A 24,954-nucleotide genomic window follows, 5' to 3' on the forward strand; every position below is an offset into this window, starting at 1 on the left:
CTGGTAATTTCACAAATTTGTGAAAATTAAACAAAACACAGAAAGAAATAACAAAGGAAATTAGGAAATATTTAGACATGAGAACGAATATACAACATATGAAAACTTATGAAGTGCAGCAAAAGCAAGGGAAGGGGAAATTTTATAGCTATAAAGACTTACATTAAAAAAGAAGAGGCTGGGTGCAGTGGCTCACGCCTGTAATCCCAGCACTTTGGGAAGCCATGGCAGGAGGATCGCTTGAGGCCAGGAGTTCAAGACCAGCCTGGGCAACACAGCGAGACCCCATGTCTACAAAAAAAAATTTGAAAAAAGGAGAAAAAAGATCTCAAATCAACAGCTAAACTTTATAACCTAAGGATTTAGAAAAAGAGAACAAACTAAACCCAAAGCTAGCATAACAAAGGAAATAAAGATCAAAATGAGTTAAATAGGAAATACAAAAACAATAGAGAAAAACCAATGAAACAAAAATTTAGTTCAGAAATTAGAGTGGGAACAATAATACTGATTCTTCAGAAATAAAAAAAAGTATTACAAGAGAGTATCTAATTTCTGTACACCAAGAAATTGGATAACCTGAATAAAATTAACAACATATTAAAAACACAAAACCTATGAAGATTGCATCATGAAGAAACAGAAAACCTAAATTGATTTTCTGAGAAGGAAACTGAATCAGTAATCAAAAATCTCCTGACAAAAAAAGAATCCCTGGGCTTTATAGCTACACTGAAGAATTTTCTACCAAACATTTAAAGAACTAACACCAAAAATTAAAGAGGAGGAAATACTTCCTAAGTCATTCTATGAGGCCAGTAACACCCTGATACAAATCCACACAAACACCATGAATAGAAAGCTATCAACCAATATCCTTTATGAAGATTGATGTAAAATTCCTCAACAAAATATTAGCAAACTGAATTGAGCAGCATGTTAAAAGGAGCATTATACTATGACTAAATGGGATGTATTTCTGGAAAGCAAGGATGGTTCGACGTATGAAAATCAATGTAATGCATTATCATTAACAGAATAAGGAAGAAAAAACAGATGATCATCAATTAATACAGAAAAATCATTTTACAAAATTCAAAACCCTTTCATGATAAAAGCACTGAACAAAACTCGGAATAGATAGCAACTATTAATACTTCAACATAAAAAGCCCATATATGAAAAGCCCACGGCTAACATCATACTCAATGGTAAAAGATTGAAACTTTTCCTCTAGTATCGGAACATGACACTCATGACTTCTAGTCAACATAGTACTGGAAGTCTTAGCCAGAGCAATTATGCAAGAAAAAGAAATAAAAGGTATTCAAATTAGATAGGAAGAAGTAAAAGTATCTCTGTTCACAGATAACTCGATCTAATACTTGGAAAATTCTAAAAATTCCACATACACACACAAATTCAGCAAAGTTGTAGGATACAAAATCAACACTCAACAATCAGTTGCATTTCTATAAACAATAAACAATCCAAAAAGGAAATTACGTAAGCATTCCCATTTACAATAGCATCAAAACATATAAAATGCTTATGAATGAACTAAAATCAAGGAGGCAAAAGACTTACACACAGAAAAGTACAAAATATTGCTGAAAGAAATTAAAGATAACACCAATAAATGAAAAGATATCCCATGTTCATTGATTGAAAGATTTAATATTGTTAAGATATCAATAGTACTCAAAGCCATCTACAGATTAAACATAACCCCTAACAAAATCCCAATAGTGTTTTTTTAAAGAAATAGAAAAATCAGCCCTAAAATTCACACGAAATCTTAAAGGATCCTAAATAGTCAAAATAATCTTGGAAGGAAAAAAAAAAACAAAGTTATACGTCTCACATTTTCTGATTTCAAAACTTACTACAAAGCTATAGGAATCAAAACAGTATGGTACTGGCATGAAGACAGTCATACAGATAAATGGAATAGATTAGAGAGTTCAGAAACAAGCCCTCACATATATAGTCAAATGATTTTCAATAGGGTACCATACACACAAATGGAGAAAGGCCAGTCTTTTCAATAAATTGTGTTTTGAAAACTAGATAGCCACATGGAAAAGAATGTAGTTAGACCTTTACCTTATGCTCTACACAAAAATAAAATCAAAATGGATCAAAGACCTAAATGTAAGAGCTCAAATTATAAAACTCTTAGAAAAAAGCAGGGAAGAAGGTTGGATGTTACAACCAAAACACAGACAATAAGAGAAAAAATACATAAATTATACTACCTCAAAACTGAAAACTTCTGTACATCAAAGGACACAATTAACAGAGTAAAAAGGGAACCCATGGAACAAAATAAACTATTTGCAAAATAAACTATGACAAGTGTTAATATCCAGAACATATGAAGAACTCCTGTAACCCAATGACAAAAACATACAACATGATTAAAAAATAAGCAAAGCACTTGAATAGACATTTCTCTAAGAAAGATAAAAAAATGGCAAATAAGCACATTAAAAAAATGTTCACAATCGTTATGAAAATAAGATACCATCTCACACCCACTGGGGTGGCTACTATAAAAAAAGAAAAGAAAAGAACAATCATTGATGAGGATATAGAGAAATTAGAACCCTGGTGCACTGCTGGTGGGAATGTAAAATGATGCAACTACTATGAAAAATAGTATGGACATTCCCCAAAACATTAAAAATAGGATTACAATATGATCCAGCAATTCTACGTCTGGGTACTGAAAAAAATTGAAAGCAGGGACTCAACCATATACTTGTACACCCATGTTCACAGCAGCATTATGCACAATAGCCAAAAGGTGGAAGCAACCAAGGTACTTAATCAATGGATAACTGGATAAACAAACTGTGGTATATACATACAATGGAATATTACTCAGCTTTAAACAGAAATTCTGACACATGCTACAACATGGATGAGCATGAGATAGCATGATCTCAATTTGCAGACATCATGCTAAGTGACAAGTACTGTACAATTCCATTTATATGAAGTGCCTAGAGTAGTCAAATTCATAGGGACAGGAAGCAGAATTCATAGAGACAGAAATGGACTAGCCCAGGGGCTAGTTGGAGGAGACATGGGGAGTTACTATTTAAATGGGTAAAGTTACTATTTAAATGGGTACAAGATGAAAAGGGTTCTGTAGATGACGGTAGTGATGGTTCTATAATAATGTGAATACACTTAAAGCCACTAAACCATACCATTAGAAACGTTTAAGATGGCAAATTTTATGTTATATGTATTTTACCATAATTTTTAAAAAACTGCAAAAAGTGTACAGGAATGTTTATAGCGGCTTCATTCATAATAGCCAAAAACTGGGAACAATCTAGATGCCTTTCAATGGGTATATGGCTAAACAAACAGTGGTAGAATCATACTATGGAACACTCAGGAATAGAAAGAAACAAGATATCAATAAACACAACCTGGATGAATCTCCAGAGAATTATACTGAGTAAAATAAAGAACTTATCCCAAAAGGTTACACACTGTATGATACCATTTATACAACATTCTTGAAATGACAAAATTATATAAATGAAGAATATATTAGGGGTTACCAGCGGTTAAAGTGTGAGGGAAGTGGGTGTGGTCACAAAAGGGCAGCATGAGAGACCTTTGCAGGGATGGAAGTATTCTGTATCTTGACTGTATCATTATCAATATCCCAGTTGTGATACTGTACTATAATGTTGTTACCACTGGGGGAAACTGGGCAAAGGGTACATGGGATTTCTCTATTATTTCCTACAACTGTATGTAAATTTATAATTTTCTCAAAATAAAATACTTACAACAGCATAGCTGGACATATGACAATGTGATAATAAGAGCTGCTATACTACATACAGACTGTAATAAAACTCTACAATTACAACAAATGTATTTTATAACAATCTTATTGCCTTTCAAAGTATCCTACTCAGGGCCAGACGTGGTGGCTCCTGCCTGTAATCCTAGCACTCTGGGAGGTCGAGGCGGGAGGATCACTCAAGGTCAGGAGTTCGAGACCAGCCTGAGCAAGTGCGAGACCCCCGTCTCTACTAAAAATAGAAAGAAATTAGCTGGACAACTAAAAATACATAGAAAAAAATTAGCGGGGCATGGTGGCGCATGCCTGTAGTCCCAGCTACTCGGGAGGCTGAGGCAGAAGGATCGCTTGAGCCCAGGAGTTTGAGGTTGCTGTGAGCTAGGTTGATGCCATGGCACTCTAGCCCAGGCAACAGAGTGAGACTCTGTCTCAGGAAAAAAACAAAGTATCCCACTCAGAGGCAGAAAAAATTCATATATATCAAGGGGGTTAAAAACCTACAGATTATATCCCCCAAAAGGGTAATCTGGAATAAAGCATATCATTTACTAACACTAATACAAAAACTAATTTTTATTGAAGATTAGACAAGTAGCCTAATATAGGATGGTATCTGGGTTTTTTTAAATCTATACAGTAGTTGTGATTTCTCCTTTTAAATTCACCATAGGTCAATACCATTCTTTTTTGTAGGCATTAGATTCATACATCATTATATTTTCAAATACCTTATTTATTCAGAGAACATTTCCTGCTAGTTGATTATATAAGTCATAAGAAACCTATGGTATATGATGTTTCTCTTGTTCTGAACACAAAATACTAGTGTATAGTCAAAAATATTTTTATCATCTCGCAAAATCTAGTAAAAGCCATTTTATAACACCCTTTAATGTAAATGATCTGAAGTGAAACTGGCAAACTAAACATATAAGTTTACCTTCACACCCTACTGAAACTCTACCAAAAAGAAATTTGAGGGGGAAAAAAGGTTTAAATAAAGGGAATGCAAAGTAGGGATGACAATGGTAAGGGAAATATCAATCCGATTCCAGAAAATTGAAAGCAAGTAGACTAATTAAGCAGAGGACAATAAACCCTAAACTCCGGTAGACAAGACATCACAAAGCAAACGAGTCTTTGGAAAAGTAAATTAATTCCTGCCAAAGAAACATCAGAAGAGCCTGGAAGAGAAGGCATCTGGTATCTCGGAAAGCCAGGTTGAGACTAAAACCAAGAGAACTTGGAAGAAAGTGTCAATAAGAAACATCTAAACACACAAATTCCCTCCTCATGCTTGCAGAAAATATGAGGTTTACTCTTTGGAGAGACTGAACTAGATAGGCCCCAAATTAGTGGACATCAGGCACAGCTGGGGGCAAGTATCACGCTCTCTACTGAAAACAGAGATTTACATAACAGTCTGAAATAGAAAAGGCGAGTCCTCCAGCCCCATTCCTTGTTCTGTAATAAGAATACTGGCTATTGCCCTGACACAAGTGGGAAGATTTCTCTCTGGAGAATCCAAAAGAAAAACACGCAGACTAGGTTTTCTTGGAGTAACACCTGGGAGATGCCCCAACAAAAACACCTGATCAGGCCGGGCGAGGTGGCTCACGCCTAGAATCCTAGCATTTTGGGAGGCCGAGGCAAGAGGATCACTTGAGGCCAGGAGTTCAATACCAGCCTGAGCAAGAGCAAGACTCCCTCCCACCCCCTCACCAGCCCCCATCTCTACAAAAAATAGAAAATTCAGCCAGGCATGGTGGCACATGCCTGTAGTCTCACCTACTCAGAAAGCTGAGGCAGGAGGATCACTTGAGCTCAGGAATTTGAAGTTGCAGTGAGCTATGATGATGTGACTGCACTACAGCCAGGAAGACAGAGCAAGACCCTGTCTCAAAAAAGCAAGCCTGATCGTGCAACCCACCTTGAGATCAAAATATGCCCTCACACACAAACTTTGAAAATGGCCTTTAAAATGACTTCATTTCCTGTAACAAAAAACACTTGTACCCCTTGAATCTATTGAATTAAAAAAAAAAGAAAAGAAAATGGCTTTTGGCTTTTAAGTGCCTCATTCATGAATATGAAAATAGCAGAAGGTCACTAGATGGTTGAGAAAATTAGTCAAGATGTATCAGGGTCCAAAACAAACAAGCAAACAAAAGTAAGACACAAGAAGCAGAAATAGCAGATAAGAACAAATCACAAACCATAATATGCAAGAAAGACAAGCAAAAATACTACATTCTTGAAAGAAGAACAGGACACTGTTTTTTCAAAAAGGCATTAATCAGAGGTGGATCCCTTGAAATTAAAAATATCAAAACCAAAGTATAAATTCATCAGAAGAAGGTTTAGATGGTAAAATTAAAGAAATTCCCTAGAAGGACAAAAGATAGAGATTTTTAAAAAGAAGAAAAAACAATTTTTTGAAAAAGATACAGGAGATTGGAGCACAATACTCAGCATCTAAGTAATAGAAATTAGAAAAATAAAACAGAGAAAATATGGGAGAATAAATTACTCTACAAATTTTTTTTAATTTCCCCAAAACTGAAGCACTTGAACTTGCAGACCGTGAAAGTACAAAATAAGTACTCAACATAGAGTGAAAAAAAAACCTGCCCCAAAATGCTTCATTTAAAGATAATCCAAACATGGGAATTAAGAGCTTTCTTCCAAAATAAAAAATACACCACAAGAACAGGGAGTCTTGCATAATAGCAAGACTGAAAACCAGATGATAAGAGAATAATGTCTTAAAAAACCCAAGGGAAAATGATTTCCAGTCTCACACGTACCAAATAGGGAGTAAAACAAGAAAGAAAAACACATGAGATCCAGGAAACAAAGAATCTGATACCGAAGAGAGGCAAAGAAAATCCCAAGGTGAAGTGAAGTCAAGTCCAGGATGACAGCTACACAGCAGATCTAGTAAGACTAAATTGGAAAGTGCCAGGTGGCATGTCTCCAAGAGAAAAAAATGGAACTGGCAGATGAACTGATCTATTTGCCTGATAATAACTCTAAAACAAGTTCCATTGGAAAGACTGTAAGGCAGAATTATGCGGATGAAGAGAATTTAGAACTCTCATACTCCTGCTTCACTGCCACACACCCATTTCTCTTCCTTCCAGCCTCCCTATACTACAACTTTCAGCTACATGAATACTCATTTAGGATATAATATTATTAAGAGCTGAGCTTTATATACTCTATATAAAATATAATCATGTCCTTTTTATACAACTTGGTTTCCTTAATTAATGATTCTTCAGTTTTTCATTTGATTATTTAAATTATATTCACACATTATACTGGTAAAAATAAACATTTGACTTAATTAGTATGTTTTTAATATTTCTTTCTCATTTTATGCAAATATGTAGCTACAATTTCTTTTTTAAAACAGACATATAATACACACACACATATACATATTTATAACTTCATTTTTCACTTTTTTTCAGTCATTACATTTAATCATTATCAGACATTGAGTCTTCACAACAATTTCTAGTTAATTCATAACGTTTCATTATAAGAAAATATGATCATTTATTTACTCACATTCCTCTGTGTTGGGCATTAAGACTTTTTCAAAATTTTTTATATTCTTTCTTTTTTTTAATAGGAAAGCAAAAGGAAACTTTTTTTTTTTTTTTTTTTTGAAATTTACGTGTTTTTTATTTTTTTACAGAGGTTTATTTATTTATTTATTTTAATTTTTTTTTATTTCAGGAAATTATGGGGGTACAAACATTTTGGTTACATGTTATTACTTTGCCACATCCCAACCATGATTTGAGACGTGCCCTTTCCCCCCCTAGAACGCTCACTGCTTCCATTAGTTGTGAGCTTACCCACCCCCAATCCCCTACCCCCTACCCCCAAAAAATATTACTACTGTGTGAGCACCTAAGTGTTGATCAGTCAGTGCCAATTTGATGGGGAGTACATGTGGTACCTATTCTTCCATTCTTGTGATACCTCACTTCGGAGGATGGCTCAAGTTCTGTCCAGGAGCATATAAGAGGTACTAGATCATCATTGTTTCTTAGAGCTGAGTAGTACTCCATGGTATACATATACCACATTTTATTAATCCACTCATGGATTGATAGGCACTTGGGTTGTTTCCACATCTTTGCAATTGTGAATTGTGCTGCTATAAACATTCGAGTGCAGATGTCTTTTTTATAGAATGTCTTTTGTTCTTTTGGGTAGATGCCCAATAATGGGATTGCTGGATCAAATGGTAGGTCTACTTGTATCTGTTTAAGGTATCTCCATATTGCTTTCCATAGAGGTTGCACTAGTTTGCAGTCCCACCAGCAGTGTATGAGTGTTCCTGTTCGTTTGATTTTTTCTTGTTGATTTTTTTGAGTTCTAGATAGATTCTTGTTATCAGCCCTTTATCAGATGTATAGAGAGCAAATATTTTCTCCCATTCTGTAGGTTGTCTATTTGCTCTCATGATAGTTTCCTTGGCTGTACAAAAGCTTTTTAATTTCGTGAAGTCCCATTTATTTATTTTTGTAACTGATGTGATTGCTTTGGGGGTCTTCTTCATAAATTCTTTGCCTAGGCCAATGTCTGAAAGAGTCTTCCCCACATTTTTTTCTAGGATTCTTAAGGTTTCATGCCTTAGGTTTAAGTCTGTTTTCCATCTAGAATTGATTTTTGTAAGAGGTCAGAGGTGGGGATCCAGTTTCAATCTTCTGCAGGTATCCAGTTTTCCCAGCACCATTTATTGAAAAGAAATTCTTTTCCCCAGTGTATATTTTTGTCTGCTTTGTCAAAGATTGGATGACAATATGCAGATGGTTTCACCTCTGGATTCTCCATCCTGTTCCAAAGGTCTATGTCTCTCTATTCTTTTGCCAGTACCATGCTGTTTTCATTACTATAGCCTTGTAGTACAGCTTCAAGTTTGGTAGACTGATACCTCCCAGTTTGTTCTTTTTGCTTAAGATTGCTTTGGCTATACGAGGTCTTCTCTGGTTCCATACAAAGTGTAGAATTATTTTTTCTAAATCTGCAAAGAATGATGCTAGCACTTTGAAAGGGATTGCATTAATTCTGTAAATCACATTAGGTATTATGGACATTTTAACAATGTTGATTCAACCAATCCATGAGCAAGGCAGATTTTTCCATCTGTTTACATCTTCTACAATTTCTTTTCTTAGTGTTTCATAGTTCTCCTTGTATATGTCTCTCACATCTTTCATTAAATATATTCCTAGATATTTAATTTTCTTTGAGGCTATTGTAAAAGGTACTGCGTTTTTGATTTGAGTTTCGGCTTTACTGTTATTGGCGTATAAGAATGCCTCTGATTTGTGTCTATTAATTTTGTATCCTGAGACTTTACTGAATTCATTGATCAATTCCAGGAGTCCCTTGATTGAATCCTTGCGGTTTTCTAGATATAATAGCATATCATCAGCAAAGGGTGAGAATTTGATCTCTTCTGGCCCCATTTGGACACCCTTAATTCCCCTCTCTTATCCTATTGCTCTAGCAAGGACTTCCAGCACCATGTTGAATAGAAGTAGGGATAGTAGGCATCCTTGTTTGGTTCCAGATCTAAATGGGAATGGTTTCAATTTTTCCCCATTCAGAATGATATTGGCTATGGGTTTATCATATATGGCACTGAGCACCCTTCTACATAAATCTTTATCTATATCTCCAGTGACCAGATCCTAGAAGTAGAACAAGTTTAAAGCTTTTTATCTATACTACTTAGCTATCCTCCAAAATCTCTGCCAATTTACATTTTCACCTACAATGTATTATGTTCACTTCACCAAACACTTACCAGGAGTACTATTTTTTAACTCTCTCAAAAATTAATAGGGAACAAATTTAACATGCACTCATTTTAATTTGAATTTCCCTATTAGTTATATTATTTACTTAAGACTTTTCACCATTTTTCTATTGGGCTATTATTTGTATTTGTGTTTTTAATTAAGCTGAATTAAAGTAAACTTCTTCATAAATTAAAGATATATATCCCCTTGTCATATTTGTGACAGGTGTTTTTCAGTTTTAACTCTCATGAAGTCACACCTTTGTTTTTCCTTCCCTTGCACTTGTACCTGTAAAGTTTCCTCCCCTCAGCTCAAGAACAGTTAAATGTTGGCCTGTATTTTCTTCTTTCTTTCTCTCTCTCTCTCTCTCTCTCTCTCTCTTTGGAGGATGATATTATCATTTTATTAGGAGTAATTACTTTAAGTAATCTAAAGGTAATCTTTTAGCAATACTTCTATAAAAGCATGAGAAAGCAACGAAAAGACCTTAGGAATATAAAGGTCGCTTAAAATCAAATAACTTTCAACGTATCTTTTAACTATTTCAATATATAAGCTTTCTTCCTTAAATATCTGTACTACATGGGTCATAAGAGAAGAAATGTTACACTTTTAGGTATATGTACTCATATAGCTTAATTTTTGAAAAGTTTTTACTCACTTGTGGTCATGATGTTAGAAGGACAAGAGGGTATTCCATGATCTACTGCCCATCTGTAGGCTCCTTCACCAACTAAAAAGCTAACAACAGAAAAATTATTATTTTAAAAATTCACAGTGTCATCTCCTATTTATTCAATAAAGTTAATATAAGTGATACGGTAAGGAATTTGAAAAAAAAGGTTTGCATATAGACATAATTCCAGATTTACCTCAAAATAATAAGATGGCTATATGCTCCAAAATTCTTTTAAATTTTTCAACAAATCAAAAATTTGACAATTGGAAATGTTATGATATCATTTGCAATAACTAACAAGTAAAATAGGCAAAACTCAATAAGAAGTAAAAATAGTTGACTTCCTGTGGAAAATATTAAGATTTGTCTTGGATTAACATGGTTCTCAGTTTATGTCACAAGATCTATTTAATCAGATTAAGAGAGTTTAAGATTAAGTGAATGTCTTCAGATTTGGTATTCTTGCCTAACAGAATACCTGGATCTGCCCAAAATTAATGGGTATATCTAGAGATGCCCAAACATGTATGGTTACATGTATCTAAACCTTGATATAACAGAAATAGATACATACCCTCAGAATCATTTTCACTATGGCAAGTAAAGTACTGTGCTATGTCCCAAAAGAAAATTTTAAAGCCCTACACAGCAGGTTTTAACATAACAATGTTAATAAAAGGATACTGCTAGCTAACTATAAAAGACTTATTTTGAAAGATTTCAAATAACATGTAGGATAATTAACTACCCATGCCCTAAGTAATCTGACTAAGCAAACAGTAATGGCAAGCAGTTACCACAATAATCAATCACTTCATCTTCTTCTATAGCCAACTTTTTAAAGATTTCAGCCAGCTAGTAATAGATTCCTTGAACTGGTGCCTACTTGTTAGTTTCCCATTCCCTATTTTTTATTTCTGTTCTTCTAACCATTCTAATACTAAAAACTCAAAGTAATACATATTGAAGTGTTAAGATTTTATTGTTAATAAGACCAGTGACAGACTGCAAAATAAAATCCAAGTATATCATTGGAAACACATCCAAATGGTTTCAGTGGGAAATTAAACGGTTAAACTAAACTGTTTTCCAATACACACAAAGGCGGGAATGGAAGGAGCACTGAAAAAAGAGAGGAGAAAAGGTCAACAAGAATAAACAACTTTATCTCTTTAAAATTCTATTTTTAAAAAATTCTAAAGGATTCTAAGAATGGAAAATAGTTTTTCCTATTTTTGTACCAAATGAAAGCTGTGGCAAAGAAAAGCTGTCACATAAAGTTCAAATGCTAGAATAACTGAAATAGGAACTTGGATGCGGATTTGAGCTGTCCTGGTGTCATTTTTGGCATTTCCTTCTTCTGGAAAAAGAATTTGATAAAAGAAATAACTTCTTCATGTGAAAACATAAAAAAGAAGTTGAAGTAGGTAACTAAATGATCAAGACAGAAGTTTGGAGGTGAATCTAGTATTCTCAGCACTCCCATTGGTCATTTTGGGTTCAATTCCAGCATCTGGAATCAGTGGCATTTTACAAAATATTCTTAGCTTTACTTTTCATTTTTTAAACATTCATAGCTTTGATTCTAAATAAAATCAATTTGCTGTTGTTGGCTATGCAAGTTTTGAAGCACTTCACGCATTTTAAAATATTTATAGGAAGGTGAGTATTTGGATGTCATTTTGTAGATAAGCACACTAGATATCTGCCCTTTCCTTGATATCAAAAATTACTGTCTAGTAGGTCACACAAAACATCATATAACTGCTTTTGAAATTATTTTAGCACAAGTTTTTGCTAAAGACTATACTGACATGACTAAAAAATCACTTTCCAAAACATTAAATGCAGTACCAATTCAAATTTCTCTCAAGCATTCTTCTGACTCTCCAAGCAAAAAGGTTAGAAAACATTCACCTGAATCCATTTGAAAGTCCCACTGACAGTACTTTGATAATATATCTGGAATTTGACCACTTCTCACCACCTCCACTGCTACCACCCCTTGGTCTGAGTCACCATCATCTGATACCTAGATTGTTGCAATGTCCTCACTGCTTCTGTGCTTGCCGTTCTCTGCGCCCCACCCCCTTATTTCAGTCAGTTCTCAACATACCAGCCAATAAAATCCTTGTAAAACACAAGTCAGATAATGGCATTCCTCTTCTCTTGCGAGGACTAGTGTAAAAACTGGCGTCTTTAAAAGAATCCACTAGGTTCCACATGATCTGATCCTCCTCACCTCTTACCCCTTCTGTGCTTTACTCGAGCTTCTTGTGAAACCACTAAGATGCCAAGGAGGTTCCTGCCTTGGGGACTTTACGCTGACTGTTCTGTCTGGATCTTCCTCTATTTTCCAAATAGCAATTCCTTCATCTGCTCAAATATCCTTCCTATTTAAAAATGCATCCCAGCACACTGCATTCCCCTACCCAGTATTCCCAATCCTACCCACCCTGCTCTTTTTATCTTTTTCATCTATTTTCTACCTTCCAAAATACTATATAATTTATAACTTACATATTGTATCTTTTGTTTTATTTCTGTCTTCCCCTTATAAACTGTGAGCTTCATAAGGATGGGGACATTTGTTTTTTCATCAATGTATCTCAAACATTTAAAACAGTGCCTGAAACACACTAAACATTAGATAAACATTGGCAAAATATTAAACAAAATAATAGTGTCAAATGTCCCTATATTAAAGGACAGCATTTTCATTGTGTTATACCCACCTTAATTTACAGTAAAGCATGTCTAAAGAGTTATAAAACAAAAAGCATCAGCCTGAGCAAGATCCTGTCTCTACAAAAAAATAGAAAAATTAGCAGGGCACGGTGGCACACCTGTAGACACAGCTACTTGGGAGGCTGTGGCAGGAGGATCGCTGGATTGAGGAGTTTGAGGTTACAGTGAGCTACGACGACACCACTGCACTCTAGCCCCAGCAATAGAGCTCAAAACAAAAAGAAACAACACTCTACTGAGACTTGCACTAAGATGGGGTAATTAAAAGTTTTAATAAGCTAAGCTGCAAATGCTGCTGCAAGTGCTTGCAGAGAAAAACACCCTGAAATGAGCAATCTGGGCAAATACAGTAATGGTCAAAAATCAACCAATCGCTATACTAACTAAGAATAATTCTAAGATCATCTCAATAGACGCAGAAAAGCACTTGCCAAAATATAACACCTATTCCTCTTAAAAAATATCAGCACACCAGGAAAAGAAGGAAACTTTCTCAACAAATAAAGAACATCTGTGATAAACCTATAGCAACCATCGTAGTCAATCGTGAAAAACCAAATGCTTCCTCCCTAAGACCACAAAGCAAGGATGTTCACTCTCACATTTCTGTTCTACATTGCATTGGAGGTTCTAGCCAGTGCAATAATGTAAGAAAAAGAAACTAATTAAAGGAATCCAGATTAGAAAGTAAGAAGTAAAACTATCCTTATTCCCAGGAGACAGGGCATTCATGTAGAAAATCTTACAAATCTATAAAAATTATACTAGAAAAGGCCAGGCATGATGAGTCACACCTGTAATCCCAGCATTTTGGGATGCCAAGGCAGGAGGATCACTTGAAGCCAGGAGTTCAAGCTAGCCTGGGCAACACAGGGAGACCCCGTTTCTACACAAAATAAAACCATTAGGCATGGTGGCATGTGCCTGTAGTCCTAACTACTCAGGAGAGTGAGGCAGGAGGATCACTTAAGCCCAGGAGTTCAGGTTATAGTGAGCTATGATCATGCCAGTGCACCCCAGGTCTGGTTGATGATTGAGACCTGTCTCTAAAGAATATAATAAAAATTTTTAAATACTTATACTAGAACAAACAATTTTACCAAATTCCCAGGATAGAATATCAATACAATAAAATCAATCATATTTCTATATACTGGCAATGAAAAATTGGAAATTAACATTTTTAAATACCATTTACCATAACATCAAAAAGAATGAAATATTATACCTAGATATAAATATGATCCCCCAAACCGTGCAAGATCTATACACTGGAAACTATAAAACACTCTTCAGAGAGGTTAAAGAACCTTAATAAATGGGCATATTAGAATTCTAATCAAAACTCCAGCAGGCTACTTATGGAAATAGACAAGCTAATTCTAAAATTTATATGACTGGGCTCAGTGGCTCATGCTTGTAATCCCAGCACTTTGGGGGGCCAAGCCAGGAGAATCACTTGAGGCCAACAGTTCATGACCAGCTTGGGCAACACAGCGAGACCACATCTCTACAAATAATTTAAAAATTGGCCAGACATGGTGGCGTGTGCTTGTAGTTCCAACTACTTGAGATGCTGAGGTAGGAGAATCACTTGAACCCAGGAGTTCAAGGTAACAGTGAGCTATGACTGGGCCACTTCACTCCAGCTTGGGTGACACAATGAGACTCTGTCAATCAATCAATCAATAAAAATATCAAGACAATTTGAAAACAAAGAAGAAAGTTGAAGAACTATGTATGTGAGAAAATCAGCTAGTTCCAGACAGGTGTTACTTTACTATATGTCATTTTAATGAAGAGGTAGCCATCACTTTTTCCCATGTTCTCTCCTAACACAACATTAAAACATTGTATATTTCCCCTTTGACAATTGGTCCCTCCTTCCTCCTCCCCCGAGATAATCACAGTGAGTCTGGTAATCTTCTTTACAAATCTTTTTTGTACATCTATGCATATATTTATCCAGCCTTAGAAAACTAGAGTATTGTCTATGTTGTAACAGTATGAAGGAATATGTGGGAATAAGAAAGTTTAAACTCAGGACAACTGTCACCTAGGGTTGGGGCAGAGATGTGGTCAGCAGGAGGATGTGGGACAACAGAAAAACAAGGATTCCATTAGAAAGGGTTCAGTCTAGGCAGCTTCAAATCTTTTGGTGATGTTTTATTTCCTAACTGGGGTGGTTGGAAACAGGTATGCATCATATTATTTTGTAATTTTCTAAGAAAACACAAGTTAAATTGAACATATCATTAGCAACTGGATTTTTTTACTCTACAATGCAGAGATCTATTGCTACACACTGAATTTTGTCCACCCAAACATTCAAATGTTGAAGCCCTAGCTCCCAATGTGATGATATTTGGAGATGGGGGGCCTTTGGGAGGTAATCAGGGTTAGATGAGGTCGCCACGGCACTCTAGCCCGGGCAACAGAGTAAGACTCTGTCTCAAAAAAAAAAAAATGATTAAAAGGAAACCTTGAATATATCTCGGTAAAGGTTTTAAGATTTTTTTTAACTATATTAATTTATTTTCTATGACTTCAAAATATAATAGAGTCATCCAGGTGTGGTGGTTCACATGTATAATCCCAGCACTTTGGGAGGCCAAGGCAGGAGGATTGCTTGAGGTCAAGAGTTCAAGACCAGTCTGAGCAACATAGAGAGACTGCATCTCTACAAAAAATTTAAAAATGAGCTGGGTGTGGTGGCATGCACCTGCAGTCCTAGCTACTGGGGAGGCTGAGGCAAGAGGATCTCTTGAGCCTAGGAGTTTGAGGCTGCAGTGAGCTATGATTGCACCATTGCACTCCAGCCTGGGCAACAGAGCAAGACTCTGTCTTTAAAAAAAAAAAAAAACATATATACACACACACATACACACACATATATATATAAAGTTTTTAATTATATATATGAAGTTATATATATAAAGTTTTTATATATATAATTTTATATATATATATGAATAGAGTCAAACAAAATGATTCCTATAGTGTTGTCATCACAATTTTGAACCAAAAACGTTAAAGTAACCTTCACAGTCAGAGTAAGAGCACAGAGTATGAGATGATATCAAAGCCTATGTCTTAATACTGTTAGGCATGCTAACAGTAAGGTAGCTATGTTTTGCAAACATAGAAATATTTACAAAACAATTTAAGGGTAAAATATGTTGAGGATTTGCTTTAACATACTATAGGAAAAAATCAAGATGCATGAGATAGATGAAAAACAAATTATTAGTTATTGGAGCTGGATGACAAGTTCATATGGGCTATTTACAATGTTCTATGTACTTTTATTCTAAGAAGTTCTCAAAATTAAAAATTACTTTAAACTCGATTCCAATGTGTACGTTTATCGTTTCATAATAAAATGACCCCAATTAAACACTTAGCAACAGCAAAAAACATCTCTGTAATCAACTATAAAACCAAAAATTAACTCTGATCTCCTTTCTGCTTTAATCCATGATATTCTATTCTGTCTGGAGCTTTATCAGGTGTACAAAACGTTCCAAGATCACAGAACAAAGTGTGTCTTCCCCTGAAAGGCATGCTACTGCTGGACTGTAACCAATAGAATCAGCTTTCTGTAGATAAAAAAACAGCCTTCAAACACTGCATGCACTAAAGACCAAAGGCCCAAGGAAAGTCAGGAAGAACAAAGTGGTTACCAGGGAGGAATTCTGCCAGCTGAGAGCTTGCCCTTCTGCCCTTCACACAAGAGTCTGTTTGCAACTGAGACTGGGTTCTTGATTCCTATAAAATAAAATTGGCAGAAAAAGAAGTCAGAAATATCTTCAAGTTTCCCATTCGGTTTTGTGGTTGTTTCCATAAAACAACTTTAGTATATGTTGGAAATTCTTCTTTTTTAAGGTATCAAATAATACTAATATAATCACGAATAAGAGTCAAATCAAAAAATGTATGAATACCTAGTAAATGCAAGACAAGAACAAATAAAAAATGTATATTCTCATGTTTTACCATGTGCTACAGCAGCAAAGACTGAATTTGAAACACTGCACATTTAAATTAGGTTTCTTTTTAATAAATTTCAGAATAGAGTAGAAAAAACGAACTGAAAATATGGTACTCTCCTACTCTCAAAACTAAATATGTGCTCCAGGCATTTATTGACCACACAACCATGAATTTCCTTTGAACAATAAACATGATTATAAACCACTTTAAATTGACCTTGGAGAGAATAATTAATGGGGAAAGATAAGCCAAAAATTTTAAATGTGACCCAAAATAGAGACAGAATAGAGAAAAAGTCCTTCAAATTGACTAAGGAGGGAGAAGAAGCCAAGTATATACAAGATTATAACCTAAAATGTGCTTCAGACCATTTCCAGGAGGCTAACCAGTATGTAAAAATTAGATGACAGTGCTTCTCTGGCAGAAATGACAGGACAGTGTTAGTGTGATTGTCAGGATGACAATGGCAATGGCAAATATGATGATGATGATGATGGTAGCAGACAATGAAAGTAGTTAGTACCTACTATGCACCAGGCCCAGTGCCAAATGTATCAGATGATTTAACTGATCCCTCAACTCTTATCACATAGTGCCACTTATGAATTCTATATGATTAATGAGGAAATTTTACACAGAGGGTTAAGTTGCCTGTCCAAGATCACAGAGCTGAGATTTTAACACAGAGGCAGCTAATGCCAGAGACCATGTCCTTAACCACTAATCTATGGATGCCTCTCAGGACACTATTAATACAAAAAAAAATTCAGCAGTGGGATATAAAGAGACTATAAAAACTTAAATTAAGGCCACCAGAGTGACTCAGAGCAAAACTAATTGTAGAAATTTAGCTAATTTGCCAAAAACCTCTGACACAAGAAGTATGAAATAAATAAAGGAAAAGCCCAGATCAGATCCATACACTAGTTCTTAACACATGATATATTTCTGAATATGATGATTCAATATTATAAGTAATTTCCAAATAACTTCTAAATTCAAATATATAAATTGTCCATCAAAACTTGGAAAGGATTTCTATGATGTATGAGAAGTTGACTCTTAATCAAGTAAAGAAAATTTTGAAAAAGAAAAATGAAGAGGTATTCACCCCGCAAGATACCGTTTCTTATTCAAAGATATTCTAGTTAAAAGAGTGTGGTTTGAATACAAAACTGGCACATATATCAATGGAATACAATAAAGCTAAAGTTCAGAAACAGACACATGTGTATTTGGGTATTTAATATATAATACACATAGTATTTCAAATCAGTGGGAAAAGGATAACCTATATACAAGAGGTAGAAAAAACATAAAGTGAAATGCACGGCAGTCAAACTGCTTTATAACTGTCCCTGTTATCAGCTCATTGCTTCTCAGCTACAAATTCACCATTACACATACAGTCACTTAATTTACCAACACAATTCTGCGAGGAAAGGATCGCCTTTTAATAAAGGGCAATGACCCATTTGGATACTCACATGAGAAAAAAAATAAATGTTGACCCCCATTCTCATATACACAAAAATTAGTATGAGCTTGATAAGAAAGCTAAAGTGAAGGGTAAAAACAATAAAATTACTAAAAGAAAACAATGGAGACTACCTTCGTAACTTTGGATAGGCAAAAACTTCTTAAAACACAAAATGAATTAACCATAAAAGACTGATAACTTAAACATCATCAAAATTAAAAAGCAACAGCAACACAAAATGGCAGCCACCATGGGCTCAGACAATTTGTGAAAACCTGGACCTAAATACCCAGAAGCACTCCCCTTTGTAAGATTTGTAACAAAAATTAATATGAATGGAGTTAATAGTTCTAATGGAGTAGTGGATCTAAGAGGCATATTAGTACTAGCAAAACGGCAGAATTCATACAGCATCAAAGTTGTCCTGCAAGAGCCTCGGCACCTAATGATGTCTAAAGAAAACATGAAACTCCCTCAGCCACCTGAAGGACAGTGCTACAGCAATTAATCAAAAAGAAAAACCACAGGCCCTTCCCCTTGCCCTCATTCAATTTAAGGAGTCTTCATTTTCCACAGTAGTAAAATTTTCTAGATACAACTTATAGACCTCAAAGTAATGGAAAGGAAGCTCCCATTCAAAGGGAATTTATCTTAAGATACTGTAAATGATACTTCAATAAATAAATAAATATTTAAAACTTCTATTCATCAAAAGACAACATCAATATTTTATATTAACATTAACATTTATATTTTAATTTGGAAAAAAATCTCTAAGACATCCTATTTAAAGAAAAAAGTTTCATAATAATAAATACATTTATTTTTTAAGAAACAACTATATACAAAAAATAAAACTATGTATCTATTACATACAAATAAAGATAAAGGCACTGGATTTTCACTAGTTAAACCTCAGGAGGAGAAGACGACAAGAAGGAAAGATTTAGAGGATCAAAGGTAAATTTTATTTATTTCATCTGAAATTTCTTACAATGAAAATATATTTTAATTAGTTTAAATAAATTATAAAATATAATATTCTAAGTCAAGTTTTAAATGTCTGTAATTTCTTGAAGGGATGAAGGAGAATGATCAAATTCTAACCCAAAACTAGGAGACAGGCTGCTTTGTTGTTGTCTTTAAAACTATTCATAGCTAAGAGTTCATGTTTTTAATTTAGTAAAAGAAGAAAAACATTTGTTTTCAACACCAAGCAATAATGGTGTAAAAGACTGGACTAATTCTTTAGAAGGCATGAAATGGTAATATGCATAGTTTTTCAAAGAATAGAGATAGTATGTCATAATGCCCACATACCACTCAATGCTCCAACTGCTCCAAAATTTAAGGATTTTCCATCCATTATGCTGGCATCACACTCAATTTCACCTAAGAGATTTAGATTAGATCCCATTCCAGCATTTGTAAAAGGAGAATCCTAAAAGACAAAACAAAAATCAAAATACCATTAGTTTTAAAGAATTAATGCCAATCCTTCATAAACTCTTCCAAAAACTAGGTAAAAGAACACTTCCCAACTTATTGTATGATGCCAGTACTACCCTGATATCAAAACACAACAAAGACATCATGAGAAAAACAAATTACAGATCAATATATCTTGTAAATATTGACAAAAAAATCATCAAAGAAATACCAGCAAATGAAATTCAGCAAAATAGTAAAAGGATTATACATTGCAAACAAGAGAAAAGCAAGGCTGGTTTACCATCTAAAAATCAATCAACGTAATACCCTATATTAATAAAATAAAGGATAAAAAACAAGATCTTATCAATAAACACAAAAAACAGCATCTGACAAAATCTAACACCCTTTCATAAGAAAAATATTCAATAAACTAGATACATTCATAGAAAAAAATTTCCTTAACATTAATGATAAAGGGTATCTATTAAAAGTCCAGAGCTAGCATCGTAATGAATAATGAAAGACTGGATGCTTTCCCCTAAAATCAGGAACAAAATAGAGATATCCATTCTCAATAATTCTATTCAACAATATACTGTACAACTAACCAGACAATTAAGGGGAAAAAAGGAAATAAAGAAAGAGCATCTAGATTGGAAAGGAAGAAGTAAAATTCTATTTCAAGATAACATGATCTTATAAATAGAAAATACTGAGGACTCCACTAAAAAACTATCAGAACTAATAAATAAGTTTAACAAGGTTGCAGGATACAAGATCAATATGCAAAAATCAGTAGGATTTCTATATATTAGCAATGAATAATCTGAATATAAAATTAAGAAAATAATCCCATTTACAATAACGTCATGCTCACTCTGGCAGCACATATACTAAAATTGGAACAATACAAAGAAGATTAGCATGGCCCCTGCACAAGAATGACAAGCAAATTCAACAAGCACGCCATATTTTTGAACTCAAACAACAGCAAGAGAAAAACAAACAAACCCATTAAAAAGAGAAAAAGAAAAAGTCTAAGTAAATGTGAAGATATAAAGAACTTTTCTTTCATTTTCTAAACGCTTTAAAAGATAATTGTTTAAAGCAAAAATAACAGTGTATTGTGGGGTTTATGACAAATACAGGTACAAACTGTAAGGCAAAGGTAAAACAAAGATTAGGAGGGATAAATGGAAGTATATTGTTATAAGGCTCTTACATTATACAGGAAGGCCTATAGTATGATTTGCAAGTAGACTGTGATGATCCAAAGATAGGTTTTGCAAACAGTATAGCAACTAAAAAATAAAATGAAGAAGTGTAGAATAGTGGACATAAAATGGAATAATTTATTAAATCCTCAAAAATAGAAAAATAAATGAGAACAAAGTAGAGATGAAACCAATAGAAAGCAAATAGTAAGATGACAGCTTTAAACATAACCATATGAATGATTATATGAAATTCAAATTGTCTAAACACTTCTAGTAGAAGGCAGCGTCAAGTCATAAAACTTGACTATAAGAAACCCTCCTTAAATATAAAAGCCCAGAGAGATAAATGTAAAAGCATATTAGAATATATCACAAAAGAGATGTGAAAGCATCCCTTTTTTCATTGCTAATACTGGTAATGTGTGACTCCTCTTTTATAGTCCTAATGCATCTGGCTTGATGTTTATAAATTTTATTGATCTTTTCAAAGAACTAACTATTGGTTTTGCTGGCTTTCTGTTTTCTATTTCATTGATTTCTACTGTTTATGAATGTTTTTCCTTTTGCTTACTTTGGATACAATATGATTCTCTTTTTCTAGTTTCTTAGAGTGTTAAACCACTGGTTTGAGATGTTCCTTCTTTTCTAATAATCAATGAATACTATAAATTTCTTCAAAACAAGGAATGTTATCCCTTTTGAATACACATGTAAAAATCCTCAACAAAATATTAACAAATTTAATCCAATAGTATATAAAAAGGACAATACATTACAACCAAATAAGGTACATACCAGGAATGCAAGACTGGTCCAACATTTGAAAATCAATCAATTAACTTTTCCCTCTGACCAAGAATGCCCTTCCCCAACATCTTCTAGAGCCCTCCCCCATTTCATTTATGTCTGCTCAAATGACATCAGAGAGGCCTCCCCTCATTGACTTATCTAGAATAGCATTTCCCCAGCCATCCCCATTCTCCTCTCTCTTACTATTTTTAAGGGACTTTCCACTACCTGACATTATATATAATGTTCATCTAGCTCTTCTCATGGAATGTAAGACCCATAAGTACAAGAATTTGCCTTTTTAGGTATTGTATCCCAATGTCTAAAGCAATGCTTAGCACATGGTAGTCAATAAATATTTGTAGAATGAATGAACAGCAGTTAATTATACCTAGATATAAACAGAATAATCATTGGGAACTATAACACCTTAAGCAAACTGATACTTATTAATTTTTACAGGTTACTCCTATACAGAAATGCCACTGAAATGTAATAGAGTGTTAAGAATCAAATCTTTTCATGATTAAAATAAGAAAAATGAAATAAACTCAGGCAATAGTATTTTCAGTTTCTAAAAGATGGAATATTTTTCCCACCCAGCGCCATCCTGTCCCCCTCCTAAAAGATGGAATTTTAAAAGCAAAATATATTTTAAGCTTACTTACAATTTTTAAAGAAGACAGTCTTTAAAAGTAAGATCCCTTTGACTAACCCAGCAAAGAGAGGGCAGGAAGACCAAGAGGTGAGTCAGGAATTACTCTCCCACCACAACATGCAGACCCTTTCCTGTTAATGAAATGTGGGAACACCAAGCCAAGACAAAGACCCCCAAAGTGTCACTCTTTTACTAGGGACCACAACCTGTATTACCCATATAATGCCCTTTGCTGAAAGCATAAAATAAGAACTGTTTGCAAGGCTACAGGGCATACCATACCTCTGGGGATCTATCATGACACCTCTATTAATATCTCTTACAGATGTAAACAATTTAGTTTTCAAATGTTGTACAAAAACTATACTAGCACATTATAAAATCATTTTTATATAAAATGATTTATGTTTGTCCAATTTCCAATCTTCCTTTAAGGAGAAGTCAGACATTAAGAGGAAATTACCAATATGTTAGTATTCATACTCTGTCGTTCAAGTACAAAATCAACAAACATCATTAGATGAATAAAATATAGAACATGTGATAATATAATTTCTTATTCAAAACTAAATACACTATCAAAATTATTTTAATTATTGCCTTTATTGATAAGCAGGTAGCTTTACTGATCTAAAGCTATGAGAAAAGGGGGCATACAGACTTTGAAACAAACTTTCTTCAATTTTTTAAAAGAGTAATAAAAACAGGATATGTTCTCCATGTTGTCATGGTTTTTTCCACACTAACACTAGTAAAATTTGTATAATATGCCTATATTACCTAACACCATCCTAAGAATTACTAATTCCCTACTATCTCATCACCAATATTTATTGCTGACAGGATGAATAGAGGCCATTGAAATTGTACTTCTGACTGAAAAAAATCATTTGGAGATTTTTTTGTTTAGCAGCCAAAACAAAAAAATTTTTGACAAGCTCAAATTTTCAAGAACTGAGTGGTTGAAGGATTTCCAGTTTAGATTCCTCTGTGGTGGTACAGGTTAAGAAATATTCATTCTACAAAAACTTACTGGGCACCAATGTGCCAGGCAAATCTTTTCTATAAAGGGCCATATCTATTAAACAGTTCAGGCTTTGTGAGCCACACAGACAACACTACAACTACTCAACTTTGCCACTGTAGCCCAAAAGCAGCCAGAGAAAATAAACAAATAAGCATGGCTGTGTTCCAATAAAACTTCATTTATGGACACTGAAATTTGAATTTCATATAATTTTCTGGTATCATGAAAGATTATTCCTCTTTTGATTTTATTTCAACTATTTTAAAAAAGTGAAAACATTCTTAGTTTGTGAGCTATTCAAAAACCAAGCAGTAGGCCAGATTTGGCTTTCCAGCCACAGTTGGCCAATCCTTGATCTAAACCATGGGGATAAACAGTGAACAAAATAGAAAAACATCCTTTCCCACATGGGGCCTCCATTCTAGCTAAGGGAGAAAGACAGTAAGAAATTAAATACATTAGATGGCAGTAAATATGATAGTAAAAAATAAAATAGGACAGGAAATAGGGAGCACTGAGCATGATCAAAAGACTATAAAAGGGAGATAAGAAGACCACAAGAATATCCTTCTAAGTGTTTCTTTTGAAAAGTATCCGGAATTTATAAAGAACTCCAACTTTCAACAACCAAAGAAAAATCCAATTAAAGAATGGGCAAAGGACTTGAATAGACATTTCTCCAAAGAAGATATATAAATGGCCAACAGGCACATGAAAATATGCTCAGCATCATTGTCATTAGGGAAATGAAAATCAAAAACACAATGAGGTACCACTTCACACCACAAGGATGGTTATGATGACAAGTGCTGGCAAGGATGGAGAAAAATTATAACCCTCATAAATTGCTGCTGGAAATGTAAAACACTTCATTCAGTTACTGTGGAAAACAGTTTGGTAGACCCACAAAAAATTAAGCATAGAATTACCAGAACACCCAGCAATTCCATTTCTAGGTATTTACCCAAAACAATTGAAAGCAGGTACTCAAATACTTGTACAGGAACATTCACAGCAATACTATTCACAATAGCCAAAAGGTAGAAATAACCCAAATGTCTATTAATGGATGAATGGATAAACAAATTGTGATATATACATGAATAATGTTGAATACTCCTCTGAAAAAAAGGAATGAAGTGCTGATACACGCTACAACATATAAACCTCAAAAATACACTAAGTGGAAAAAGCTAGACACAAAAAGTCACACGAAAGGCATGATTCCGTTTATATGAAATATCTGGAATAGGTAAATCCATAGAGACA

At 34.2% G+C, this 24,954-nt stretch overlaps 1 protein-coding gene and 1 non-coding gene across 9 annotated transcripts in view; one reads left to right on the plus strand and one right to left on the minus strand.

The window, feature by feature from the left end:
- TASP1 (taspase 1) overlaps positions 1 to 24,954 on the minus strand; it is a 278,892-nt gene that overhangs the window by 224,796 nt on the left and 29,142 nt on the right. For all 8 annotated transcript variants that reach the window (XR_006729626.1, XM_045529289.1, XM_045529290.1 and 5 more), the window contains 3 exons: positions 19,881 to 20,001; positions 16,771 to 16,855; positions 10,322 to 10,401 (listed from right to left, as the gene is read on the minus strand). Coding sequence is in view for 7 of the 8 variants with exons in the window: in XM_045529289.1 (XP_045385245.1) it covers positions 10,322 to 10,401; positions 16,771 to 16,855; positions 19,881 to 20,001 (286 nt within the window). In the remaining variant the exon portion in view is untranslated. The remainder of the gene's footprint in view (positions 1 to 10,321; positions 10,402 to 16,770; positions 16,856 to 19,880; positions 20,002 to 24,954) is intronic.
- Positions 20,864 to 20,970, plus strand: LOC123622995. Its single transcript, XR_006729724.1, has one exon. It is a non-coding gene; the product is annotated as a U6 spliceosomal RNA (small nuclear RNA).

This window comes from Lemur catta, chromosome 17 (assembly GCF_020740605.2).
Source record: "Lemur catta isolate mLemCat1 chromosome 17, mLemCat1.pri, whole genome shotgun sequence".
In the NCBI taxonomy this organism is placed as follows: domain Eukaryota; kingdom Metazoa; phylum Chordata; class Mammalia; order Primates; family Lemuridae; genus Lemur; species Lemur catta.